General features: G+C 36.3%; 1 protein-coding gene across 1 annotated transcript in view; it reads right to left on the bottom strand.

Moving 5' to 3' along the window:
• The window catches only part of LOC129221311 (uncharacterized), an 83884-nt gene that overhangs the window by 13060 nt on the left and 43705 nt on the right, over positions 1–27119 (bottom strand). The window contains exon 2 of the mRNA XM_054855772.1: positions 17369–17430. Coding sequence (XP_054711747.1) covers positions 17369–17430 — 62 coding nt within the window. The remainder of the gene's footprint in view (positions 1–17368; positions 17431–27119) is intronic.

Below are 27119 nucleotides of genomic sequence, written 5' to 3'. Positions count from 1 at the left end.
TACCTTAACTAATCGGGTAAACGACGTCTCTGAGACATTATCTAAACTCTAAAGACTATTGTCACCGAAACTGCAACAACAGTTGAAAATCAACGCAACTTACACACAAAAGTACGAAAGCTTGATACTTGCATATTTTTTTCTCACACGTAAAGATATGTTCTTTTCTATAAAATAAAAGTGGTAGCTTATCGTTTTTTTATAAATGGTTTTAAAGTTCGTTATTATCATTCATGCAAACTATGCATTTTATTGTTAATGCCATTTTTTTCATGGTGAGCTTCGAAAAACAAGTTGTACCTTGTCTTTTTGAGGCCAGTGTATTTTAATCTTGTTTAATGGAATATCCCGATTATTAGAATAATGTTTCGTGGAAATTTGGCTATTCCACTAAGCGGGCTCGACTGTGCTTCAAAGTGTGGGAAGCTTCCGAAAAATCAAAACATAAAAATAAGTATTTATTCGCAATTTTCCTGCATGATAGATAAGTGCTATTGAAATTCCAACAATAATGAAAATTGTACCACAACTTTTCAAGAAAAGTTTGATGTTGTAGTACTTTTTTTTAAAAAAAATTTAACACATATTATGAGGCCAAACTACTGGAATTACAATAATCACAAGTCTGTACTTAGTTTTATAATTAGAATGTATACAAATGACAGAAAATAAATTGTATGTACTTTTTCAAATGAGTGCTACTTATACTTAACGCACTGAGAGAATCATTTAATGCATTTGCCAAAATATTTCATAGCATCTTCAGGTTGTGAAACTATTCCAAAGATTCAATAAATGACTTAAGCTGGACGTATTGACGTTTTTTAAACCTCTTATCAGTGTGGAGTCGAACAAAAAGAGCTCTCAAAACTCTCTCAATAGAACATGAAAACAAACAGACAAGAGTTCAAAAATCTTGCATTTTGCTCAGTTTATGCATTTAACTTTAAGGAAATAAAATTGGGTAACATGATCATTTTCTTTGAATCTTTATTCATAGTGAGCTATTCAGGGTTTGTAAGTTTTTTTTTTCTTTTATTTTGAAATTTTACGATGATAAACTCACCAATTTAATTCTACTTATTTTTCTTCCAGGTTTAGTATTTATTTCTGTTAGTATAGTACAGCTTCGTTTATCCGGACTAACTGGGACCAAAGGCAATCCGGATAAACGAAAATCCTGATAATCCGTGTTGCATGGGGGAAAAAAAAAAAAAAAAAAAAAAAAAACAAATTCTAAAGCAAGCCCATGTACCTTTTATTGCCGCAAAAAACAATGCTTTCTAACGAAATTCCTAAAGATCATTGTTTCGTCCAATCCACTCTTTATCATTTATACATTATTCAATCAAACACTTAATCATTTCTAGTTCAACTGCAGTGGATCCAGACTGACGCTCCATGACGTTGGATTTCTATAATTTGATACGCGATTTATGCAGGAGTTGTAAGTTTAAACAAACTTAAAAGCAAATATTTGACTCACTTGTAGTTCAGTCATCATGGTTTAAAATTACTATTTATGTGAAAATGAAACTTTTTTAAACTCTTAAATTTAATCCGGATTAACCGGAGATCCAGATGAACCGGAGCCAGATAAACGAGGTTCTACTGAAAAATCATTTCATACATTTAAGACTTAGCGGGCCTTTTTTTTTTTTTGTAATTTTTCTCAGTGTTTCATATGCTTTTACCAAACAGTTATTTGCTATTGGTCTTCGAAAAGAAAAAGCTGTTTTTTGCGATTCTTTGCAGATAATTTAAATATGTTTCTGCAATATGAATTTACTATTTTTTCGCATAGCTCATTTTCTTGTTCTGTAGAGCAGTGGTACCCAACCTTTTTACCATTGAGGACCCCTTGGTACCCTTCCGAAGCCTAAGCGGACCACTTGGGGTAGAAAAAATATTTCCGCATCAATTATATCAGGTGAAATGAGTTTTCCTAAATTTAATTACAACTATCAAAATGATGTAGATTAAATGTCACTAGCTGTTCGTGGACCACAGGCTTAGAACTACTACTGCAGAGGGATTCCACGTGACATCGAGACACGCGTGATTCACACATTTAAGCGACACCTAAACTCAAACATCATCTAACGTGAAGACAGCGTAATGTGTCTGATTTTGCAGTGCGTGTTTTTTGCATATCAAAAAGGACGCCTTTAGCTACTGCACAAAAAAAAGTATACAGTCGTTTAAGTACTTTTTTAACGCTTCGATGTACCTTAGAAGAGGAAATTGGGTTTCACCACTTTTTTTGGACAAAAGTAAATACTGTTATTGAAAAGTCCATTGCACGCAAAGTGACGTTGTGGGAACAAAAGAGAAATCGCTGTGACATTTCGCAAGTCAAAATTTGATAATATCTATGATCACAAAACTTGTGCCAGCATCCTGTATATTGTATAAAATGTATTAAAAAGTAAGTTGCACGTTTTTTCCGATGAACCTTTTAATAAAAACAATAATAAGGCACAGGAAGATGTCCTTCAAAATGTATCACGTTTATAGTCGAAGCCACTTTCATCATAGTTTTTCCTGCATTTACCTTTCAATTCTTATTACATATTGCATCAATAAATGGCTTATTTTTGTTAAAATTTCTAACTACTAGTAATTATTCAATAAAAGAATTTTTAAAAAGGAAAAGAGAAAGAAGGTTAGTTAAAACTTCCACATCGTTCGTCTCTCTAAAAGCCATTGGAGTTCGCCTCTTTGTTGAGTGCAAAAGATTTACATGCATACCCGTTCAGCGGGTAGTCATTGAAAATTAAACTGTCTAGATTTCGATAACTATTCGATCCCATACTTACAAGCTTCATGGTAAGTCTTTTTTTTTTTTTCAAAATTAGTACATTTATAGCATGCACTAAAAATTTACATTTTATAAGCTCTATTTAAAAAACTGTGCCTTCTTCGGAGGATTTTAAGTGTACTAAATTAAGGTTCGATTTTATAAATACAATTCAAAACTGTATGCTTTGATGCATGGCGTATTGTGTAGTTCACCTATTTGCTATGCTTATTTCAAAAGTATTTTATTTTTCTAACTTTCTTGAAATGAATAAAATACATCTCTATCAAGCTGCATGATTTAAAGCGGAATGCATCAAAACACGTATCCAGATTGAAATTAATTAAACCTCTTATGTCATTTAATTACCAGTAGACCAGTCGCTGGGATGCCGTTATTTTGTGCTGTTTTGTGAAAACCACATAAGGTAGAACGCTGGTATTGGCTTTTAATGAAAATTTTTTTATTGGTTAAGGGTTCCGTTTTACTTACTAGAGCATCTTTTGTACGTTGAAATTTGTATTTTTTTTTAAACCAGTGTGGCAGTGCCGACAACAATCAATTGCTGTTTCGCTGTTCAAATCACTCTTTAATATTCGTGTTTTCAGGGGTTAAACATAACGAATTGTTGTATTGTGAATTCGTGTAATTGTAAACACGAATGTTTCAGGGGTTAAACAGGGGCGGAATTGGAGTCGGGGTGATTTTGGAGCAAAAGAGTCGGAGTTGTTGGTCGAAGGTTTCAAGTTTTAAGAGTCGGAGTCGGTCATTTTCCTTCAAAGTCTGCAATTTAGCCAGTTCCTATGGAGTCGGATTGATTTTGTGGTATCGGGGTCGGAGTCGAAATTTCTAAACTTTCCGGAGTCGGATGGGGAGTCGGTCATTTTCCCTCCGCTTCCACAGTCCTGGTCTTTACGTCCCACAAGAAAGTAAAATAAAATTAATTTGAATTTTGAGATCTGGAATTCAAATTATGGTTTTAGCAAACACGAGTGTGTGTGTGTGTGTATATAGGCATGCGTGTTTGTGTCTGTGTGCAGGCATGAGTGTGTGTATGTGTGTGTGTAGGAGTGTGTGTATATGTGTATGTGTTTGTGTGTGGGTGAGTTTGCAGGTGTGTGTATGTATGCGTGTGTGTGTGGGATATGGACGCAACCTGGAGATGGTTTTCGCTAGAGGAGCAGCATCGTGAGGCCGGTCGACGGTGGTGGTGCAGAGGGAGGCGGGGGAAAATAAAATCAAAGGACGCCAAAAACAGTCAAATGAGAACAATAAGCAATGTGATTGCTCAAAAAAAAAAAAAAAAAAAAACCATGTAAATGAAAGATCTATATAAAACTATGTTAGCTCATTCTGCCATAATATCTTAAAAAGTGTAATTCCATTAGTTAAGAAACTAACCTTTTTTAACCATGCCAGCATAAACTCATATCGTGAAACATTTGTTCTGCTCATCATATAGTAGGAAGCAAATTTTTCCAGATTAGGTAATGAGAAAATAATGTCCAAGCTCACGGAAACGTAAAGCTCACGCAAAAATCAAGTATCCATTAAATAACACATTTAATGCTGGGGATATGAAGTTGGAGAAATAATTACCAGGCAGCGTGTTGTGTTTTGTTGATTGGTGCATGAAGGCTATTGTAAATCACAAGAACGTTTAATACGCATGACGGCGGCGATGATATCCTGGGTACAATATTGATGGGACGATACGTAGACAATTAGTTTTAACATAGAAACTGTCACGCAAGTAGATACATCACTTTCAATTCGATAATGTTCATTTTGGACGAAAATTTGCAGTTTAAAACGCATTTGACATTATTTCATCACTTAAAAACCCCTTCAGACCTGGTTTCCGGTATACCGGACATACAATTTAAACAGCTGCTAATCATTTAATACTTGATTTAATTAGTTGATTTTTTTTCGTAGTTGACTCTTTACATTCTACTTATTATAATCTGTGAAATAATTTTTCGTTTTGGAATTGATAACACTGACATATAAGGATTGAGAGATAGAGAGTGGCTCATTTTTCCAACCATAGATTTTCATCTGGAAAGCGAGTTTTTTTTCCTGATTTTTTTAAAAAATATATCATGTTTAATTAATCGTTTCAAACGCTTATATTATGTTTTATAATTGTTTGTAGAACATTTTATAATGAAGTTTGTTCGGTATGTTATCGTTTTTGTATAAGAAATATTGATTTCAAAAATATAAGTCTGGAATATTGGACGTGCCATAACTCTTTTAATTTTTCTCCTACAAACTCAAAATTTTGTCTATATGATTTCTTTACCATAGTACACTGTGTACCAAATATCAACATTTTTGGTCCAATATTTCATAATTCCAACTGAAGGGGTTAATAAAACATAAAAGTAACTGTATTCCTTAATATTGTTGATTATATTTACTCATTTTTCGCTGATTGAGTAAACTAATTTTGATGTTAAATATAGGTATGAGACTTTTAAACGTTTGAGACTTTAACAGATGAACTAGTGACTACACTATCAAAACTAAAGTTGAGTTAAAGTAAAATATTTAAATATAGCATGAGCGGAGCATTCTCCTACATTTTCTGAGTAAATCACATTAATTGATTAAAATTTAAAAAAAGAAAAGAAAAGAAATCGGCTTAAAGAAAAAAAACAAATAATTTTTATGTCTTTATCATACATTTACATGCACGCACACTCACATTGTAAGACGTGTACTATATGTTGCGACTTAATAAGTGAAAATACTTTTCTTTATTCAAAATGAAGATTATTATTATGTCAATTTAATTCTGGGAATACTTGATCTAAATCAGAAAAAAAAAAAAATATTCCTCTTTCCTCACATAATTTTTCACCTCCCAAAGGTTTACTTTTTGTGTAATATTTAATCAAGTTTTTTATTATAAGAGGTAAATTATTTTAAGGGGTCACAGTACCTCAAAAATGATCAGACGATCAAAAAATATTTCATTCTAATTTCAAAACTACAAATTATTCCAAACGCAGGGAAAAAGTTTCATTGCTTTAGTTCAAATATTTAAAAAGTTATGAGTAGTTTTAGGTCATGCTCGCTATGTGTTCTTATGCAAAAGAACAATTTTAAATCGCTTTTTCTCGGTGATCGTTTTTTTTTTTTTTTTTTGTGTTTTCATGTCATTAGAATCCCTAAGGATTTTTTTTCTATTAAAGATACAGCTTTAAAGTAATACTTTTTGCAGTCAGGATAACATATTTAACAAAACTGTGCATTGGGAAAGCATTTTATAAACTACTCTAATGTTTAGAGCATATTATACCTTTAAAAACAAATTTTTTTAAAAAAAATTACGATTTTTTACATAATTAATCACAGAAAATGTTCCAATACATATATAAACAAATGAATGCACAGATTTTTACAGATGAATATTGTGATTGCTTAACAAAAACCTTTTTTCAAATAAGTGCAAAAACAAAAAAGCCTTAGGGATTTTAAAAAATTAAAATTTTAATGAATTTTTTGAAATTTTAAAAAATGTGGGCAATTTTTTAAGATTTTGAAAGTAAATTATTGGTTGCGAAATGAGTGTGTATGTTATGGTTTCAAGAAAAACACAATATTCATAAATTTAAAAAAAAATTTCAAAAGGTACTGTCACCCCTTAAAAACTGAAAGTTAATAAATATATTATGCTCAAAGTGAAAGCGTTTAAATAAGAATGCAAAACATTCGTAATTGTGTGAATATTTCCAAAAGATGTTCTCTTATTTTAAGGCTGAAAAATGTCAACATGACATTTACAGTTCATTTCTTACGGTTAAGGAATTGGGATCCGAAAAGTAAATCTACGCAATTGTGAAATTATATCCTAAGGGTAAAACTAGATAAATCAATAGAGTATCGCTACTCACCAAAATTGACGGGACCAGCGCGGTAATTAAAACAAATGTAATTGGGGGAACTCATGTTTTTACAAGGTAGATATTATGACTGTCTCATTTTTGGTTGACCAAAAAAGATCACTTTAGTTCATTGAACTCGACTTTTTGACCCACGGCCCGGTAAAATTTTTTCTAAAAAATTTCACTGAAAAGTGTTTTCTTATTTTCCTTTTATCTCTCAAAAAATTTAGAAAAGAAAATTAATTTGATTTTCGATATCTTGAATTCAAATTGTTTTTCGCAATCACGAGTGTGTGTATGTAGGCGTGTGTGTTTGTGTGTGGGGGGTATGTGTGTTTGTGTGTAGGGGGCAATGTATGTGTGTGTAGACATGTGTGTTTGTATCTGTGTGCAGACAGGAGTGTGTGGGTAGTTGTGTGTAGGTGTGTGTATGTATGCGCGCGTGTGTGTATGCTTTTGTGTGTGTGTGTGTGTGTGTGTGTTTAGGTGTATGTATGTGTATGTAGGAGTGTGTGTATGCAGGACATAGACGCCACTGCCTAGGAGGAGGGGATTCCGGTGGACAGTGCTGCTAGTGGAGGCTAGGACCAGAGGAGCAGCTCCGTCCTCCGGTGGACGGCGGTGCAGCAGTGGCCCTGGTCCATTCTGAAAAATGAACCGGACATCAAGGACGGTCAGATGAAAGCAATAAGCAATCGTGATTGCTCAAAAAAAAAAAAAAAAAAAAAACTCTTCAAAATATGAAAGTAATCTCAAAATTAGCGTAAAAATATCGTCGAAAAATGGTTATATTGCGATTTTTGGAGCCAGGAAAGCTTTATGTATGTGTGTGTGTATATGCGTATGTATGTGCGTATGTGTGTATATGTGTATGTGCGTATGTATCTCGCATAACTCAAAAAAGGTATGCCCTAGAAAGTTGAAATTAGGTACTTAGACTCCTAGTGGGGTCTAGTTGTGCACCTTCAATTTTGGTTGCATTCAGATGTACCTAAGGGGGTCTTTTACCCTTTTTTGGGCGGAAATCATTACTAATTTCGATGTAAACTCAAGTGGTGTTATAATTTGTCGGACACTTGGCGATACATCGCCAGTCTTTTGGTCGCCAAGTTTTGTCGCCAATAAAAATTGCCAATAATGAGGAAAATTGGAGTAAATTGGAGTAAAAGGAAGTCATGTGATGCACACATCAGCTCGTTCGTTGAGTAAGAAAAAAGTTTGATTCTAAATGACCATACGTTTTGTAAATGTTTAGACCTCAGCAGATAAACTAACGACTCAGCCATCAAAGTTAACAATGAGTTAAAAGAAGTCACCTGAACATTACCATGTACGAAAGCTCTCTTTTAAAGTGAATTTCATAGAAAAAATAAATCTACATCTATAAAAAAAAAGAATGTATGTGAGTTATGTTCTTCAAATCCACAGTTTGCGCCGGATCTTTGCCAAATTTGGCACAGGTCCTTTGATCCTCAGGAATTCATATGTAAGAAATTTTTCGGGTCCTTGAAACCGAATGTTTATGTTTATCAATAACAATGATTGAACATTTGGAATTTAAAACGAGCTGATGTGTGCATCACATGACTTCCTTTTACTCCAATTTAATGTCATTTCCCCATTATTGGCAATTTTAATGTGATTCAATATTTTACTCTCTAAATATCACCACTAGTGGCCAAATTGAAACCAGATTTAAAAAGAAAAAAAATTAATTTGAATTCTGAAATTTTGAATTCAAATTATGTTTCTCGCAATCACGAACTGAGACAGGACCCTACTCATTGGAGTTATTGTTTCTAGAAACGACTCCTGTCCCCCCAAAGCCTGCCTCTCCTCCTGGGTGGTTACATGTGCATAGTTGTGTGTGTGCGTAGACCTGTGTGTATGCACTTAGGCGTGTGTGAGTGTATGTGTGTGAAGTCGTGTGTGTATGTGTGTGAACGTGAGTGTGTGTAGGACATGGACGCCTCCGACCAGGAGAAGCGGGTAGCTCAAAACCGGAGCAGCCGCGCCGCGCCGCCAGCAGAGGACGGTGGGCGGTGGTGCTGCAACGGCCCCTGATCCAAGTTGAAAAAGGCACGGACACCAAAAACAGTTAAATGAGAACAATAAGCAATCGTGATTGCTCAAAAAAAAAATCGCTAAATTTGTCGCCAAGTTGGCGACAAAACTTGGCGATTAAAAGACTGACGATATATCGCCAAGTGTCCGACAAATTATAACACCACTTGAGTTAACATCGAAATTAGGAATGATTTCCCCCCTAAAAGGAGCAAAATACCCTCTTAGGAACATCCGAGTGCAACCAAAATGGAAGGTGAACAACTAGACCCCACTAGGAGTCCACGTACCAAATTTCAAATTTTTAGGACATACCGTTTTTGAATTATGCGAGATACATACACACATACGCACATACATACGTACATGCAGACGTCACGAGAAAATTAGTTGTAATTAACTCGGGGGTCGTCAAAATGGATATTTCGGATGTCTGTAGGTTCCTAGGCATATATCCACGTGTGGTCGGGTCGAAAAAAAAACTCAACATTTATTCGGAGGTGAGAAAAATGGAAATTAAGGCCGATTTTTTTGAGTGAAAATGTTTTCGCGAATACAAAACTTCCTTTTTTGTAAAAGGAAGTAAAAATCCAAAATGGTCTAAATTTAAATTCTGAGTCATAAAATTACTCTTCTCAACACGTCGGTCGACCGGAAACTTTCCCATATTTATTTTTCTGTTATTCAAGCCTGTTTGTGGAACATGTACCACTTGACACAACTTTTACTGTCGAATTAGACCGTACAACGTCGAGCAACGCAACTAATATACAGATAAACAAATAAGAACAAAATGAAAATGACCCTGAGTTGGGGAAGAGCTGCATTCATCCCTGTTGGCGGATCTACGCAAATTTTCATTCATCCCCGAGTGCTTCTGGACGCGTTCACAAGAACCATCAATTACCACCACAAACTCAATTTAGCGACGTCTCGTGACAGCAACAAGGACTGATTCATACTATCTCCCTGTGTCTGTATCTAAAGGTAATCGCTTGGCTCCCCAGTCCTCCCTCCCACCAAATGAGGATGTGTTTATTAAATGAGTTCTCATCCTGCTTTCACTTTAACTAGGTCTCTGTACATACAGGTCTTTTTTTTTTCTCCTGTAATCACATTTTCGTTGCGCAACATCTTCGATTACACAGGGGAACAAAAAAATATTTTTTCTTTGGTGTCCAGAGTTTGCAAACTGATTCTAGATATGTTTGGGGCTCTCAATCGAAATGTTAAATTAATTTTTCTCTAGCAGCTCTACCTTTTCAGATAAGTACGGCTGTTTTATCCAAAATATGCAGTTTTAACTCCATTTTGCACACTTCTAAAGCTAATATACGCTTCTAAAACAAGGTTTACTTCCAGCATATTTGTCCTATTGTCATTCTGCAGTTCAGTTACGCTCAGGAAAATTCACTACATGAAGTAAATATCTGGCAAGTTAAGTAACAATGCTTTAACGATCTAAGGCCAACTTGTCAGTTCTTGCTTTGCATATATATTCGCTTCGTGTGATGTGTGACGAGTTGGAACTTTGTATGTAGTATTTTCAGGGTTCGATAATTATGGAGGGTAACCCTAATCAAACATTTTTGGGGGGACCTCTGCAGTCAAACCTAAAAAAACAAACAATAATGGAGAATCAAGGGTGGTGGTTTCAGGGATATAGATTTGTCGAACCACTCATTCAAAATAATTGTTGTTGGGGCAGAGCATCATACACTTGTACATATAAAACAATGTAAACAAATCAAGAAGAATAGCTTGATTTTTTTCATTTTCTTAAATAATCGACTATTACAATTTTATTCTTTTTGGGGCCCTTAAAAATCAGGGATCCATGGCCAACAGCCTAATTGGTCTGTTTGGTAATTTAGCTCTGGTTTATTTGTATCATACAATAGGAATAAAAATTCCATGCTTAGTTTTTTATTTGATCTATGGGTGTACCTTAATCCTATGTCACGTATATTTCAAGTTCAATATCTGGGAAATTTGAGCTCCTATGCAAAAACTGACGTGATATTTGAACTCAGTGAACCAAATTCGTACTAAATCAGCTCCAAAGACCCGTGCACCAAAATGACTGTTGCCCTGTGTTATTTGCACTATGGTGCAGTTCGAAAACACGACTAGGACATGGAATCATTTTGAATTTTGTACAACCTTTCTACTTTTAGCTTTTTCTTCAATATCACTTGTAGTAATGTCCCGGTACAGCAGAAAATATAAGCAAAATATGGAATTAATTTTGAATTTTTTTTTGAATTCTTACATTTTGCTTTTCCTACGACATCTTTTGCGGTAAAGTTTCAGACTGCAATCAGAAAATACAATCAGAATATGGAACCATTTAGAATAGTGTCCAATCTTTCTACACTTTGCTTTTATTCCGATACTTTTTAGAGTCCTTGTACATTCAGAAAATACAATTTGAATATGGAATAATTTTGAAGTTTTGTCGAATCTTACTAATTTTTGCTTTTTCTTCGAGATCTCTGACAGTAAAGTCTCAGAGAAGTCAGAAAATACAACTAAAATACGGTATCACGTTAAATTTTATGCAATCTTTTTACATTTTTCTTTTTCTTCGACATATTTCTTAAAGAAATCCCGTTATAGTCAAAAAGTACAGTTAGAATTCAGAATAATTTTGAATTATGTCGAACCTTTTTATAGTTTGAGTTTCCTTTAATATCTTTAGAGTAAAGTCCCAGCTATTTAACGTTAGAAAATGTAACTAACTACGGAATCATATTGAAATTTATAAAAACTTCTTACATTTTACATTTTATTCGTGTTCTTTTATAGTACATATAAATAATAAAATAACAGAACTATCAGAAAATACGACTAGAATATTTGATCATATTGAATTTTACCGAAAGTTTCTATTACATTTTGCTTTTGATTCGACTTCTCTTACAATAAAATACCGGCCATCCTAAAATTAGGAAATATAACTAGAATTTGGAGTCGTTTGGGATTTTATTCAGGTTTCTTCAGTAAAATATTGAAAAGGTATTCAAGAACTGTGACGAATGCAAAAACGTTTGAAAGATAATGACCGTCCAAGAGCGACTGTCGCAAAATTTTCAATGTTTGCAATAACGTATTGTCAAATTATTTTAAAATGTGCAAATTCAAATACAATTTTATTTTCTTAAATTTTAAATGCCAATATATTTTTAGCTCAAATTAACTTCAATTCTCATTTAATCTTAAAAAAAAATGGATCGGGGTTAACCCTGAATTTAAGTTTTAAAAACCCCTCAATCATATTTTAATTGTACTGTTGTATTTGGATCCCTCTGAACCACACAAGAAATGTTACGTAAAATAAATTGTTTTAATAAAAGCAGTATCACTTTGTGACCCAGAAAAAATAATAATAAAAAATTGAAAAGTCCCCATTTTATATCATAGCATAACAGGATTCCTATAATTTATCATATTGCATAGAATTTTACAATGTAGTACGGAGATTTCGACAACTATTCTTCATATCAGCGTTCAAGGGTACACTTACAAAAAATAAAGTAAAAATAATAAAAATAAAAAACACCTGCAGTTCTATTAGACAATCTCTAGGAAACTGTGATTCCATCAACTTTTCTAGTATCCCAGGGTTCATACTCAATTTGGATAAAAAAATTCCATGACTTTTCCAAGACTTTTTCATGACTTCAAAAAAATTTTCATGACCTTATTACACGAAGAGAATAGTACTATTTAATGTCAAACTTGCCTATTTTCGGAAATAGGCTTTAGAAAAACTTTTTAGTGAATGCCACTACCTCATTGGAGCACTTACTTGTGAATGAAAAAAAAAAAATAAGTGCACATAGCAGAAACTAATCAATTATTCTTGTTTGTATTTAGCATATAAATCCAAGTAAAGTAAAAATATAGTGAAATGTAATATACACTGTTTAAGTGTCTAAAACATATTTAATAAACAAGGCAGAGTAGTAATAATGGAAGAAAAATTGAGTGAGTCATTATTACTAAGTTTCCAATAATAAATTCACTTCATAAAAATATTGCCCTTTGGTGTTAATAGTGCACAACTCACCCATGTAACTTGACCGTATATTTGTTCATTAAAGTAAAGCCACGTTTTTCAGTAAATTCATTTCTCTAAACCAGATATTTCAGCTGGCCACACAATAATCAGTTTTGCGAGCTGTATATTGGGCATCACTGTTTTAGAATATTATAATTCCCCTATTTTCATGTCCTATTGCCTGACTAAAGTCTTCAATTTCTAAAGCCTTCAACATATTGAGATAAACTCTGATGAAATTATTAATGAATTTTTACAAGGTGTTGAAATGAACTCGCATGCAATTTAATTGCACTTTTTGAAGGAGCGTGGCAAAATCAAGAACGTGCATTTCTACTACTACAAAATATAAAATATAAGAAGTGCTAAAAATGATGGTGAATTCAAAATTAGTGATGACTCAGTAGTAAAATCACATTATGAAAATAGGCGAGCGGCTGTTACAGAAGCAGATGAAATTGGATTCCAAAAATCGGATTTGTTTTTGAGATCGTTCAATTTACATGCAATATTACTAAATCACTCAATATTTTTAGCGCTTCATTAGCTATTGTTATTTTCTTACTACCCAAGACATTTTTCCATGACTTGAAATAAATTTCCATGACTTTTAATGAAAGTATTAATTTTCCATGACTTTTCCAGGTCTGAAATTCGTTTATTTTTTTTCCATGACTTTCCAGGATTTCCATGACCCGTACGAACCCTGGTATCCGATCCAACTGCCTCTTAATTAACGTTGTAACATTTTTATGAAGAAGCTATTTCAGTAACTAGAAAAGTTTATTCAATACAGTAAAACCTGTAAAGTTGACTACCTTTGTAAATTGACCACCTGTATACGTTGACTGCTTTTGTCAGGAACGGAATTAGTCCTATCATATGTAATGAAGGAAAACTTCTGTAACTTGACCACCTCTTTATCTTGACCACCTGTCTACCTTGACCACAAATATACACCAGCTTTGGTTTGGAGTATTGTAAAAAACCCTTTGTAAGTTGACCACTAGGCAAAAACATTAGAGTGTACTAAAAGTTTCATCAGTTATGCCTCAAATAAGTAACCAGACATTTTAGAAAAACCTATGAATATTTATGTTTCCATCGAAAAACATTGGGCTAATGTTAGGTCCCAGAAAATGAGCCAAACTTCAACAAGGAGTTATTTTGTTGAAAAATAGATTACCATGGTTACAAATGTACAAGAAAAAACCAAATAAAGAATTTGAGTCACTTTTGATTTATGAATTTTTAAGAATTGTTAACATCAAGTAAGTAGTTTTTCATAAGCAATGAGGCATTTTTTATTTTTTTTGGTTGATCAATTCACAGAAATTTTTAATTTGTGTGATACTTTGCGCGTCGTTCTGTTAATGATCTCTAAAAATATTTAAACAACCTTTTTTCTTATTGTTTTAAAGTAATGTTAAATAATGAAAGTGAGTTTAAAGTATTCCAATTAGCTAAAAAAAAAAATGCATGGGACAAGAAATGACAAAAAAAAAAAAAGTTTTCATTACCACCCTCTATAAGTTGACCACCTGTCTAAGTTGACCACCAAAGTAGTGCACCGCAAGTGGTCAACTTACACAGGTTTCAATGTACCAGTTTCTAAGGAATATTCTGGTCGTTACTGAAGTATTCTGCTTTTACGATATATCTTTCAAGCAATGAATTCAGAACCTTTGGACTGTACAATGAGCCGTGTGCAGCTTTGCCAACCTATTTTGAATAGTGAAAAGTTGGAAACTGATATTCTAACCTCGCCCAGGAAGTGTAGCATTGAGTTTTCTATAGTTTCTTTAAAACTCAAACATATTGAAAACGATCTGATGTGTGCCTCACATGACTTCCTTTTACTCCAATTTAATGTCATTTCCCCATTATTGGCAATTTTAATGTGATTCTATTGTTTACTCTCTAAATATCACCAACAGTGGCCAAACTGAAACCAAATTTAAAATTAAAAAAAAATAAAAATCGCCAAATTTATTGCCAAGTTGGCGACAAAACTTGGCGATCAAAAGACTGGCGATACATTGCCAAGTGTCCGACAAATTATTACACCACTTGAGTTTACATCGAAGCTAACAATGATTTCCCCCCAAAATGGTGGCAAAAGATCCTCTTAAGAACATCCGAATGCATCCAAAAGGGAAGGTGCACAACTAGGCCCCACTAGGAGTCTACGTACTAAATTTCAACTTTCTAGGACATATCGTTTTTGAGTTATGCGAGATACATACACACATACGCACATACATACGTAAATACGGGCGTCACAAGATAATTCGTTGTAATTAACTCGGGGGTCGTCAAAATGGATATTTCGGATGTCTGTAGGTTCCTAGGCCACCTACGTGTGGTCGGGTCGGGAAAAAACTCAACATTCATTCGGGGATGAGAAAAATGGAAATTAAGGCCGATTTTTGAGTGAAAATTTTTTCGCCAATACAATACTTCCTTTTTTGTAAAAGGAAGTAAAAACACCTGCAGTTCTATTAGACAATCTCTAGGAAACTGGGATTCCATAAACTTTTCAAGTAACCGATCCAGTTGCTTCTTAATTAATGTTACAGCATTATTTAAGAAAAATCTATATCGGTTATTATAAAAGTTTATTTAATACCAGTTTCAGAAGATATTCTAGTAGCTACCGAAGTCTCCTATTATTACAATACAGCTTTCAAGCAGAGAATTCAGAATCTTTGGACTGTACAATGAGCAATGTACAGCGTTGCCAACTTATTTTGCATAGTGAAAAGTTGAAAACTGATATTCTAACCTTGCCCACTAAGTGTAGCGTTGAGTTGTCTATATTTTCTTTAAAACTCAAACATATTGAACAAAAAAAAATATGAAATGTTACAAAATTAAACCACATGAATTGAAATTACGTTAAATGGCTGCACTAATCATATTTAAATAATTAACTTCTTAGAAACAAGACCCGCGATCCACCTTATGGCTTCTTCCGAACCTTGACTTCAATGTCCGCGTTGTGAAACGGGCATTAGGTCTTCCACCGTCTCGCGTAGGCATTTCATGGCCTCGGCCTTCGAGGATTACTGGAGGTTGCGTGACATGATCTGTGGCAACTGCACAGAGGATTATGTCTCAAAGTCAGACACCGGGTTCGGAGGATACACCTATTACATCTCCCAAATCCGCGAGTCAACCTTCGGATTATCTCGCAACATAACACGTTACTGAAATTAGTTCAAGAACTGGTTATTTTGTCATAATGTTGGATATTTATGGAAACTAGCATTGCTTGAGGTTGGAATTTGATCAATTGTTTTTAGCGTCTTCGCCTCTTTGCATTTTGGGGAGATCCATTAGCATTCATCTTGGAGACATTGCGCAAAGATATATTTTTTGTTTACTTTCAGGCAAAAAAGTAGGTTTTTATTTTCAAAAGAGTAATGCAGTGATATCCCTCCCCATAGGAAGGTTTTCACTATCTAAATCCAGTTTTCGTCGGATCGTTGCCAAATTTGATACAGAGGTTCTTCAACGCTCAGGGATTGTTGTAGGGGGGGGGGGGGTTCGCCTCCCTACTTGGACGGTGCTAAATCTAAACATATTTAACTTGATGCAGGTACGGGACATTTTGATTCAATGTCCTAAATTCTTACTTCATCATAATTTTACTGAATTTAAAGTCGAGAGACAGCACTAGACTTCAACAAAACTATTTATTAAAACAATTTAAAACATGGTTAGTTTAAACTAGCGTGAAGAAAAAGGAAAAAACAAGTCCTGACTACCACAACACCGGCAGTTTTATATATTAGACAACACACTGTTGCCACACCAAAAGTAAAAGTATTAGGAAACTAGAACAAAGTTAATTTGCATAAACATTAATAATTTACAAAGTTAGTAATTAAACATGAACACAAAAGATTGAGAATATTCTATTTAACTTCTCTATTTTCAGTTTCAACAGACGGGGAAAAAACACCCCACTGGGAGATATTCACAAGCAAATCCATAGTTTTAAGTGGGTTTTTGTCATACTTATCACAGAGGTTGGCCCTTTGATGCTCAGCAATTTACATTTTTTTTTCGCCCCAATGGAAGGAGGGGGGGGGGTCTCCCTTTAGGGGATTTTCGCCAGAAAATTTCTCACGCGGAATGTTTATAACAGTGACTGAATTTTTGGAATTTTAAAAACATCCAAAGAGGCAGAAATTTAAATTTTGAGTCATAAAATTGCTTTTTTCTACACAATAAAAGGGGTTTTTATTATTTTTTTTAACTTAAACCTTATTTCTGAACATGCGTCACTTGGCATAACTTTTATTTTCGAGGTAGACCGTGCAACGCTGGGTAATGCAGCTAGTTATATATGAATTTTAAAAGTAGGATTTCTAAAAGTTTCGTAAAAAAAACTGGTCAAGTTAAGGATTTGTTTTCTGTTGATTTGACATGAAACGACCCATTTGAGTTTTATTTTCAAACATTTACATTTAATAAAAACTCAACAAAAAAAGTGGTCTACGAGTTAAGATAAATTTTGCAGAACACAAACATGCTTACCTCTTTTCCCATATGTTCGCTTACGCACGATAAACTTTCATGACGGTGCATTTCATCTGTCGCTGCAAAAGAAAAAGTATAACTTTAAACAGGATAATAATAATATTGAAAAAAAAAAGTATATGGTCAGTAAAAACATCATATAATGAAGAATAATCTCCAGATTTAGCTCTATTGGATTAATCATTAGTTTTTACCCAAACATCACTAAATAATGCAGAGTTCTTTAATAATTTTCACCAGCTGCCAGCTATCGAATAAGAATTCAATGTTTACCATTGACATCTGAAAATATGTGCTCAAAAACTGCTGGTTTTATACACGACTATTCGTAATTCGTTTCGCGGTCTTCGAGTGCTATAGTAAAACGAGCTGATGTGTGCATCACATGACTTCTTTTTACTCCAATTTGATATTATTTCCTTTTTACTGGCAATTTTAATGTGATTCAATAGTTTACTCTCTAAATATCACCTACAGTGGCCAAAATGAAACAGATTAAAAAAGAAAAAAATCGCCAAATTAGTCGCCATGTTGGCGACAAAACTTGACGACCAAAAGACTGGCGATATATTGCCAAGTGTCCGCCAAATTATAACACCACTTAAGTTTACATCGAAATTAACAATGATTTCACCCCAAAAAGGGGCAAAAGCCCCCTTTAGAAGCATCAGAATGCAACCAAAAAGAGAGGTGCACAACTAGACCCCACTAGGAGTCTACGTACCAAATTTCAACTTTCTAGGACTTACCGTTCTTGAGTTATGCAGCATATATACGCACATACGCATATCCGCACATACATACATACGTACATACAGACGTCACGAGAAAATGCGTTGTAATTAATTCGGGAATCGTCATTACGGATATTTCGCTTGTCTATACGTTCTTAGGCACTCATCCACGTGTGGTCAAGTCGAAAAAAAAAACTCAATATTCATTCGGGGGTGAGTAAAATGGAAATTAAGGTCGATTTTTGAGGGCAAATTTTTTCGCGAAAACAATACTTCCTTTTTTGTAAAAAGGAAGTAAAAGTATTCAGTCAAAGGAATGATAGCCAGAAAGAAAATTTGAAACAAACAGAAGTAGTGCAAGTTGGTGTTCTGTATCTGAATCTTTTGGTCTTACAGCCATACATCAATTCGATAGTCCTGTTTCTGCCACACTCTGCTCAACACGGTTCTATAAACGTTACTGGCAATACCTGTAATCCTTGAATCCTTGTGTACTTTTTCTTGTAAGGATATTGTTACAAATCCTGTAAATAGTAATTATTGTAGTAACGTAACCTGTAAATAGTTTCCCGTAATGAATATACAACCCCTTTTCATTCGGCTAAAGTATACGACCCCCTATTTCCTTTTCTTTTCATTGATAAAATTTGATAACGGTCTACGCATTTCGAGAAGCAGCAAGAATGTTGTGGAAACTTCTTCGGTGTTTATAAAAGCGTCCTGCGTGATAAAAAGGAGAGTCGATTGAGAATTTGTACTGAGAGTGTGTATTAGCTCTGTTTATAGCGAGGCATTTCGCTGTGTTGTTTTCATATTTGGAAGTAAATACGTGTGTAACCGTTGAGTTTAAGGTGTTGAGTGATATTTGCTTAATTGCTGATGATTATTTTAGCAGTTGTTAACGATTTCTCCTGTACACAGTGTAAATAAAGCTCCTGTGTTTTTATCAAGAACTGTGTCTTCATTTCAAGAAAGTGGAAGTCGCACCGAATCCGTTACAATTTGGCGCCCAACGTGGGGCTACTTCTGGACTTTCTTGGAGTCAGTGTGACTTTGGACATTTTTTTCATAAAGACTTTTTAAATTTGGACTTTGTTTTTATGGTGATTACTCGCGCAATGGATGAACAATTAAAACAACTTCTTGACGCAATCACCTCTGTAAAAAGTGATTTGACTGCAAATTTTACTGTAAATCAAGAACAATTAAAAAATGACATTGCGGCTAATCAAGAACAATTGAAAAATGAATTAGCGACTAACCAAGAACTGTTAAATAGTGATTTAACTGCTAAAATTACTACAAGTCACGATGAAATGAAAAGTGACCTAACGTCGATGAAAACCATGATGGAGAATCAACTAACCGCCATGGGAGATAAAGTCGATGCTTTGGAAGAAAAATTTGATACTGTGGAAGAGCGCATCGCCAATATGGAAAATAAGTTGGAAGAAGAAGACAAGAAATTGACTTCATTTAAGGAAGAAATAATTAAGGACGTGGAAAGGAGATTGGCGACCGCGGAAAGCAGCTCTGTACAGTTTGGCGCTCCCACATCTGTTGCTCGACCGTCCATTAAACTGGCCACATTTGATGGGAAAAGTTCGTGGCAAGTGTACAAGACCCAATTCATGATAGTGGCGGAAGCGAACGGATGGGACTCTGCTACCAAGGCCTGTCATCTTGCAGCATCCCTGAGAGGTGACGCAGCGGACATTCTCCAGACCCTTCCGGACAGTCAGCGCCTGGATTTCGCCGCCCTCACATCTGCGTTGGAGCTTCGCTTCAGTGAGAAGTGCCAGAAAGATTTCAGCCGACTCCAGTTGAAGTCCCGTTTCCAGAAAACCGGGGAAACCCTGCAAGAGCTTGCGGCGGACATCGAGAGACTGTCTCATCTTGCTTTTTGCGATTGCCCTGCGGATGTTCGAGACAACCTGGCACTCAACTACTACATCGACGGGGTTCGAGATCCGGAAATCCAGAAAGCTCTACGGATGGCGGATGTCAAAGATCTGAGTTCTGCTGTTGTGTATGCGATGAAGTTGGAGGCCGCCCCGCAACAACCCGTGTGGGTCGCCATCCCATCCGAACTCTGGAAGCTGATGAGTCTGATTCCAGGTCGTCCCATCTCGCTGAACTTGAGAGACAACTCGGTGACTTGGCAAGACATCTGAACAGCATAACAGCCCAAAAGAAACAAGAGCAGAAGTGCTGGAAATGCGGTAATGAAGGGCACCTGCGAAGGAGTTGTCCGGCTCGCCAAGCTACGCGAGGGAAGGAAATTACCACCACCAGAGCTCTGCAGATTTCCTCTTCTAGTAGCGGCAGTAATGGACTTTTCATTTACGCACATGTAAAAGGGAACCCCTGCAGACTGATTGTCGACACTGGAGCCAATGTGACAATCGTTAGGACAGTTGTGGCTCGTGAATTTGGATTGAAACTGTTGTGGACATCGCCACGCGTAAGTCTCCAGACTGTGACAGGTGACAAAATTGAGATTGAGGGTAAAGTGGACTTGGAAATAGTGTTTGGGAATGCCACCTACCATCATACGGCATTCGTTGCTGATATCACGGACCCCTTCATTCTCGGATTGGACTTTTTAAAGAAATACGACTTCACCCTTGACTTCAAGACTAATGAACTGCACTCGATGAGAGAAGACATAGCCATCTTCAACGTTGAAAATGATGTAAAATCCGCTCATCAAATAATAGCCCAAACAGATTTATCGATTCCCTCAAGGTCAGAATCAATCATACCTGGCTGCATTGAAGAAAGCAATAGTTTTCGATTTGGACTCATTGAATACCCTAACCTACGCAATAGCCTAAAGGGAGTGTTGGTGGCATCTACGCTTGTGGACCTTTCTAAGGATGTAATTCCTGTGAGAGTCGCCAACGTGAGTGAAAGGCCAAGGAATATCCGAAAAGGTGAAGTGTTGGCAACTTGTACTCCAGTAAACTGCATCATTAGAAGAATCAATTCCCCCGAGACTGTGTCTTCCAAGTCCTTGACATCGAAGTTAATTGGGAGTGCGTCATTATCGAAAGATCAAAGAACTGCTGCGGAACAATTGGTGGACGACTTCAAGCATCTGTTTTCCTCTACATCGGAGGATGTTGGCCGTACGAATTTAACGCAGCATAGGATTTACACTGGAGAACACCCCCCTATTAAACAGCATCCAAGACGACTACCGTTCGCTAAGAAGGAAGAGGTTGAAACCCTCCTGAAAGAGATGAAGGAGAATGATGTAATCGAACCGTCATCCAGTCCTTGGGCCTCTCCCATCGTCTTGGTCCGAAAGAAAGATGGCTCCACCAGATTTTGTGTCGATTACCGACGGCTGAATGAAATCACCAAGAAAGACAGTTACCCTCTTCCACGGATAGACGACACCTTGGACACTCTTTCCGGACACAAGTGGTTTTCGACTTTGGACTTGAAGAGCGGCTACTGGCAGGTTGAGATACACCCTGATGACCGAGAGAAGACAACGTTTACAACTGGACAAGGCTTATGGCAGTTTAAAGTGATGCCCTTCGGCCTCTGCAATGCACCAGCTACGTTCGAGCGTCTTATGGAGACAGTTTTAAGAGGACTTTCCTACGAATCCTGTCTGGTCTACTTAGACGATATCATCATCGTGGGACGCAGTTTCGAAGAACATCTGGCAAATCTTAGGAAGGTGCTGCAAAAGCTTAAGGAAGCCAATCTGAAGTTAAGCCCGTCCAAATGTAATTTGTTCCGCCGGGAAGTGAACTACCTTGGTCACATCATCTCTTCTGAGGGTGTACAAATCGATCCATAAAAGGTATCCGCGGTCAAGAGTTGGAGTCGTCCCAAAAACCTCCATCAGCTGCGAAGTTTCCTGGGGCTCTGCACGTACTACAGGAATTTTTGAAGGGTTTTTCCAACATTGCATGACCTTTGCATAAGCTGATGGAGAGCAAGCAAAAGTTTGAATGGTCCAAAGAATGCGGAGATGCATTTCTACGACTGAAGAAGGCTTTAACATCAACTCTTATTCTCTCATATCCTCAGCCTGGAAAATCCTTCATCCTAGACACTGATGCGAGCCACGATGGCATCGGAGCTGTTTTATCCCAAGAAATTGACGGAAATGAACATGTCATCGCTTACTGGAGCAAATGCTTATCAAAGTCGGAGCGAAATTACTGCGTCACCAGAAAGGAGTTACTGACCATAGTAAAAGCTGTAGAACACTTCCATCATTACCTCTACGGCCGAAAATTTCTGCTTCGGACAGATCATGCCTCGTTAACATGACTTTTGAACTTCAAGAATCCTGAAGGCCAGATAGCCAGGTGGATACAGCGGCTTCAGGAATATGACATGGAGATCAAGCACCGAAAAGGGTTATCTCACGGTAATGCTGACGCTTTATCAAGGAGACCCTGTCCTGAGAACTGCTACTATTGTTCCCGAATCGAGAAACAGTATAGAACGACTAGCCCTACCGCCTATCAGGTGACAGTGACTCCAATATCATCAGAACCTGATCCATGGAGTGACGACCAAGTTCGAAAAGATCAACTTGAAGACCCCGACATAAAACCAATTTTGGAGTTCATGGAAAGTGACAGTCGGCGCCCTAGCTGGCAGGACGTTTCCATCTTCAGTCCTGCAACAAAAAGATACTGGGCTTTATGGAACTCGCTCCATTTACGGAACGGCGTGCTACACCGAAAATGGGAATCTGACGACGGCAAAACATCTAGGTGGCAGTTACTACTTCCCCGATCAAGGATTTCAGATGTTCTGAAAGAAATACATAGTAGTGCGACTGGAGGACATTTTGGTGTCTTGAAAACCCTCAATAAATTTCGGGAGCTCTTCTTCTGGAGAAAGGCGAAGGATGACGTGGAGAAGTGGTGCCATTCTTGTGACGCCTGTGCTGCTCGTAAAGGACCGAAGAAGAGAAGCAGAGGGAAGCTACAACTGTACAACGTTGGAGCTCCTTTCGAACGAATTGGGATCGACATCCTGGGTCCTCTACCAAGAACTGCTGATGGGAACAAATACATTCTTGTTTCCATCGACTACTTCACCAAATGGCCGGAAGCATATCCCATTCCAGATCAAGAGGCTACCACCGTAGCAGAGACTCTAATCCAACATTGGATCTCGAGATACGGAACACCTTTGCAGATTCATTCCGATCAAGGGAGGAATTTCATCTCTGCTGTGTTTAAGGGCCTATGTCAAATTCTCGGAATTGAGAAAACTAGGACAACACCATTACACCCACAATCGGACGGCATGGTGGAGAAATTTAACCGCACAATCCTGAATAAACTCTCACTTATGGTCTCCAGAAATCAACAGGATTGGGACAGGAAGCTACCTTTGTTCCTGCTGGCCTACCGCAGTGCTGTCCACGAGACTACCGGATATGCCCCATCTCAGATGCTCTTCGGACGAGAGCTTCGGCTACCTTGTGATATCGTCTTCGGTCGTCCTACGGATGCGCCTTCATCGCCTGAGGAGTACATCCAGGATCTCCAGGCCCGGTCTGAAGACGTTCATAATTTCGCACGAGAGCGAATCAACATTGCGGCGGAGAAGATGAAGACCCGATACGACACAAGGTCTACTGGACATGAATTCAACGAAGGCGACAAGGTTTGGTTATGGAATCCCATCCGACGGAAAGGTCTTTCACCCAAGTTGCAGTCGCATTGGGATGGACCCTACAAAGTCCTTAACCGACTGAATGACGTCGTAGTGAGGATCCAAAAATCACCTAATGCAAAACTAAGGGTTGTACATTATGATCGGTTAGCCCCATACTATGGCCATAGTTCATGAGTATTACGTAAACAACCATGGTTGATAACATAAAAGTTGTAGATAATTTTTGCTTTTAATGTTTAGTAATATTTCTTGTTATTATTGTGTTTCCTATGCATTATTGGTTATTATTTAATGTGTGTATTTGTGAACATGTGATAGAAGTTTGGCACCCTTTCTGGGGATTGTACTGCCCGGGACGTGCAGTCCTTAGGAAGGGGGCAATGTTACAAATCCTGTAAATAGTAATTATTGTAGTACCGTAACCTGTAAATAGTTTCCCGTAATGAATATACAACCCCTTTTCATTCGGCTAAAGTATACGATCCCCTATTTCCTTTTCTTTTCATTGATAAAATTTGATAACGGTCTACGCATTTCGAGAAGCAGCAAGAATGTTGTGGAAACTTCTTCGATGTTTATAAAAGCGTCCTGCGTGATAAAAAGGAGAGTTTCGATTGAGAATTTGTACTGAGAGTGTGTATTAGCTCTGTTTATAGCGAGGCATTTCGCTGTGTTGTTTTCGTATTTGGAAGTAAATACGTGTGTAACCGTTGAGTTTACGGTGTTGAGTGATATTTGCTTAATTGCTGATGATTATTTTAGCAGTTGTTAACGATTTCTCCTGTACATAGTGTAAATAAAGCTCCTGTTTATTATCAAGAACTGTGTCTTCATTTCAAGAAAGTGGAAGTCGCACCGAATCCGTTACAATATGTAAAAATCCAAGTTCTCGTAACCCTATCACCACGCAATTTAGCTGTGAATGGATTTACGTGCTATCAAAACCTTTCACAGTCCTATGTTGTGCAGAGTGTGGTAGGCACTGGACTATCGCGTTGCTTTGTGCCTTGTCTACCAAAGGTTTAGTTTGGGTAATCAGATTCAGATCATAATGTTATTGTAAAACGGGGAATTGGGAAGGATATGACTTTTTGTACGAGTTTGATCTATGTTTAGTATGCAGATTGTAATTCTTTGCGTAATTGGAACTGGCGAAGTTGAAACAAAACCACTTATTTTATAAAGATGTTGATAGAGAACGTTCCTTCTTCCTTTTAGGATAAATGACTTCAGAAAAGATTAAACACTTTTTCGGAAGCAAGGTCATCAGATAGCTTACGGAGACAAAAATAATTTTTATTTATCTTTTGTGCCGACAATACATTTTCAAAGCTAGTTCTTTTGTTTAAAAATAAAACGTTTTGATCAGACCAACCAGTCATGAATTCTTTTACCTAGGTCAGTATACGGAGAAAGAAACGACTTTAAGTTACAACTTGTCAAATCTTTATCTTTCTTTACTGATAATAAAGCTGAAAGTCTCTCTGTTCGGATGTCCGAAGGATGTCTGGATGTCTGTAGGATGTCTGGATCTCTGTGACGCGTATAGCGCCTAGACCGTTTAGCCGATTTTCATGAAATGTGGTACAAAGTTAATTTGTAGCATGGGGGTGTGCCCCTCGAAGCGATTTTTCGAAAATTCGATTTTATTCCTATTCTATTCCAATTTTAAGAACAAAATTATCATAAGATGGACGAGTAAATTACGAAATTATCATAACGTGGAACTGTAACATGGGTACAAGCCAATTGGCGTGAAAATTCACCATGCACTATTTGTAAATATACTGGCGAACCAAAAGACCTTTTAATTTTTCTATTACGGGCAAAGCCGTGCGGGTACCACTTGTAATATAATAAAAGTATACTATGAAGCATATTTGTTAATGAACATTTTGTTTTGACTCTACAGATTTGGCGATGAAACAGGAATCTCGAATTAAAAAAAATAAAAAATAAATCATGTGCTGCAAAATTTTAAAAAACTTCACACCAGCACACATATTAAACATTTATCAAGTAATTTATTTTAAGTTCAACCCATCATCCCTCTTGGAATAATTGATAATAATAATAATTTCTATCGTTTCGCTTGCCACACCTATCAGACATACGACTACGAAATAACCAGCTGTCAAGTATTAGGATTTCAGTCTTGTCATTGATATCGTGTAGTAAATGGGAGTCCCTCCAATATGAAAAGCTGTCTGTTAAACCACAGATAAACAAGAAAATATATTAGAAACAAGCACGGGAAACTTCACTAACATAACTGTTTGATTAAAAATTAATTGTTACAAAATTCCATAATGCACAAAACTTAAAAGCACAATTAAGAGCAAGTAAAAAAAAATTCAGTGTTAATTAGCGCATTGTTTTAATTGATTCTTACAAAAAAAAAGAACGAGCTGATGTGTGCATCACATGACTTCCTTTTACTCCAATTTAATGTTATTTTTTCATTATTGGCAGTTTTAATATGATTCACTAGTTAACTCTCTAAATATCACCAACAGCGGTCAAATTGAAATGAGATAAAAAAGAAAAAAAAATAAATATAAAAAATCGCCAAATTTGTCGCCAAGTTGGCGACAAAACTTGGTGGCCAAAAGACTGGAGATATATCGGCAAGTGTCCGACATATTATAACACCACTTGAGTTTACATCGAAATTAACAATGATTTCCCCACAAAAAGGGGCAAAAGATCCCCTTTGGAGCATCCGAATGCAACCAAAAAGAGAGGTGCACAACCAAACCCCGCTTGGAGTTTAAGTATCAAATTTCAACATTCTAGGACATTCCGTTCTTGAGTTATGCGACATACATGTACACACATACGCACATACATACGTACATACAGACGTCACGAAAAAAGTCGTTGTAATTAACTCGGGGATCGTCAAAATGGATATTTCGGGTGTCTGTACGGTCCTAGACATTTATCCACGTGTGGTCGGGTTGAAAAATAAACTCAACATTTATTCGGGGGTGAGCAAAATGGAAATTAAGGCCGATTTTTGAGTGAAAATTTTTTTGCGAATACAATACTTCCTTTTTTGTAAAAGGAAGTAAAAAGAAAGAAAACCAATATCTCTATCAAAAATATGAACTTGTATTTTTAAATACCTCTTCACTGAGTTTCCTAGTGACATTTGAAACTTGAGGTGTCTTATATGACTCTCTTTTGGAAATTTTTTCCTTTTAAAAGTTTTTCGTTTTGGTGATTTCTCTTGACCCATGCTGCATAAATGTTTGCTCGTAAAGTATAGATCTGTTGATATAGAAAAACAATTGTTCCATGTTCAATATTTTATGTGATCTTGTGAGTGTAGTCATGAACGACATGTT

The sequence above is a fragment of the Uloborus diversus genome, chromosome 4, assembly GCF_026930045.1.
Source record: "Uloborus diversus isolate 005 chromosome 4, Udiv.v.3.1, whole genome shotgun sequence".
Lineage (NCBI taxonomy): Eukaryota > Metazoa > Arthropoda > Arachnida > Araneae > Uloboridae > Uloborus > Uloborus diversus.
The sequence above is the reverse complement of the archived record's forward strand: the minus strand, read 5'-3'. Positions and strand labels throughout refer to the sequence as shown.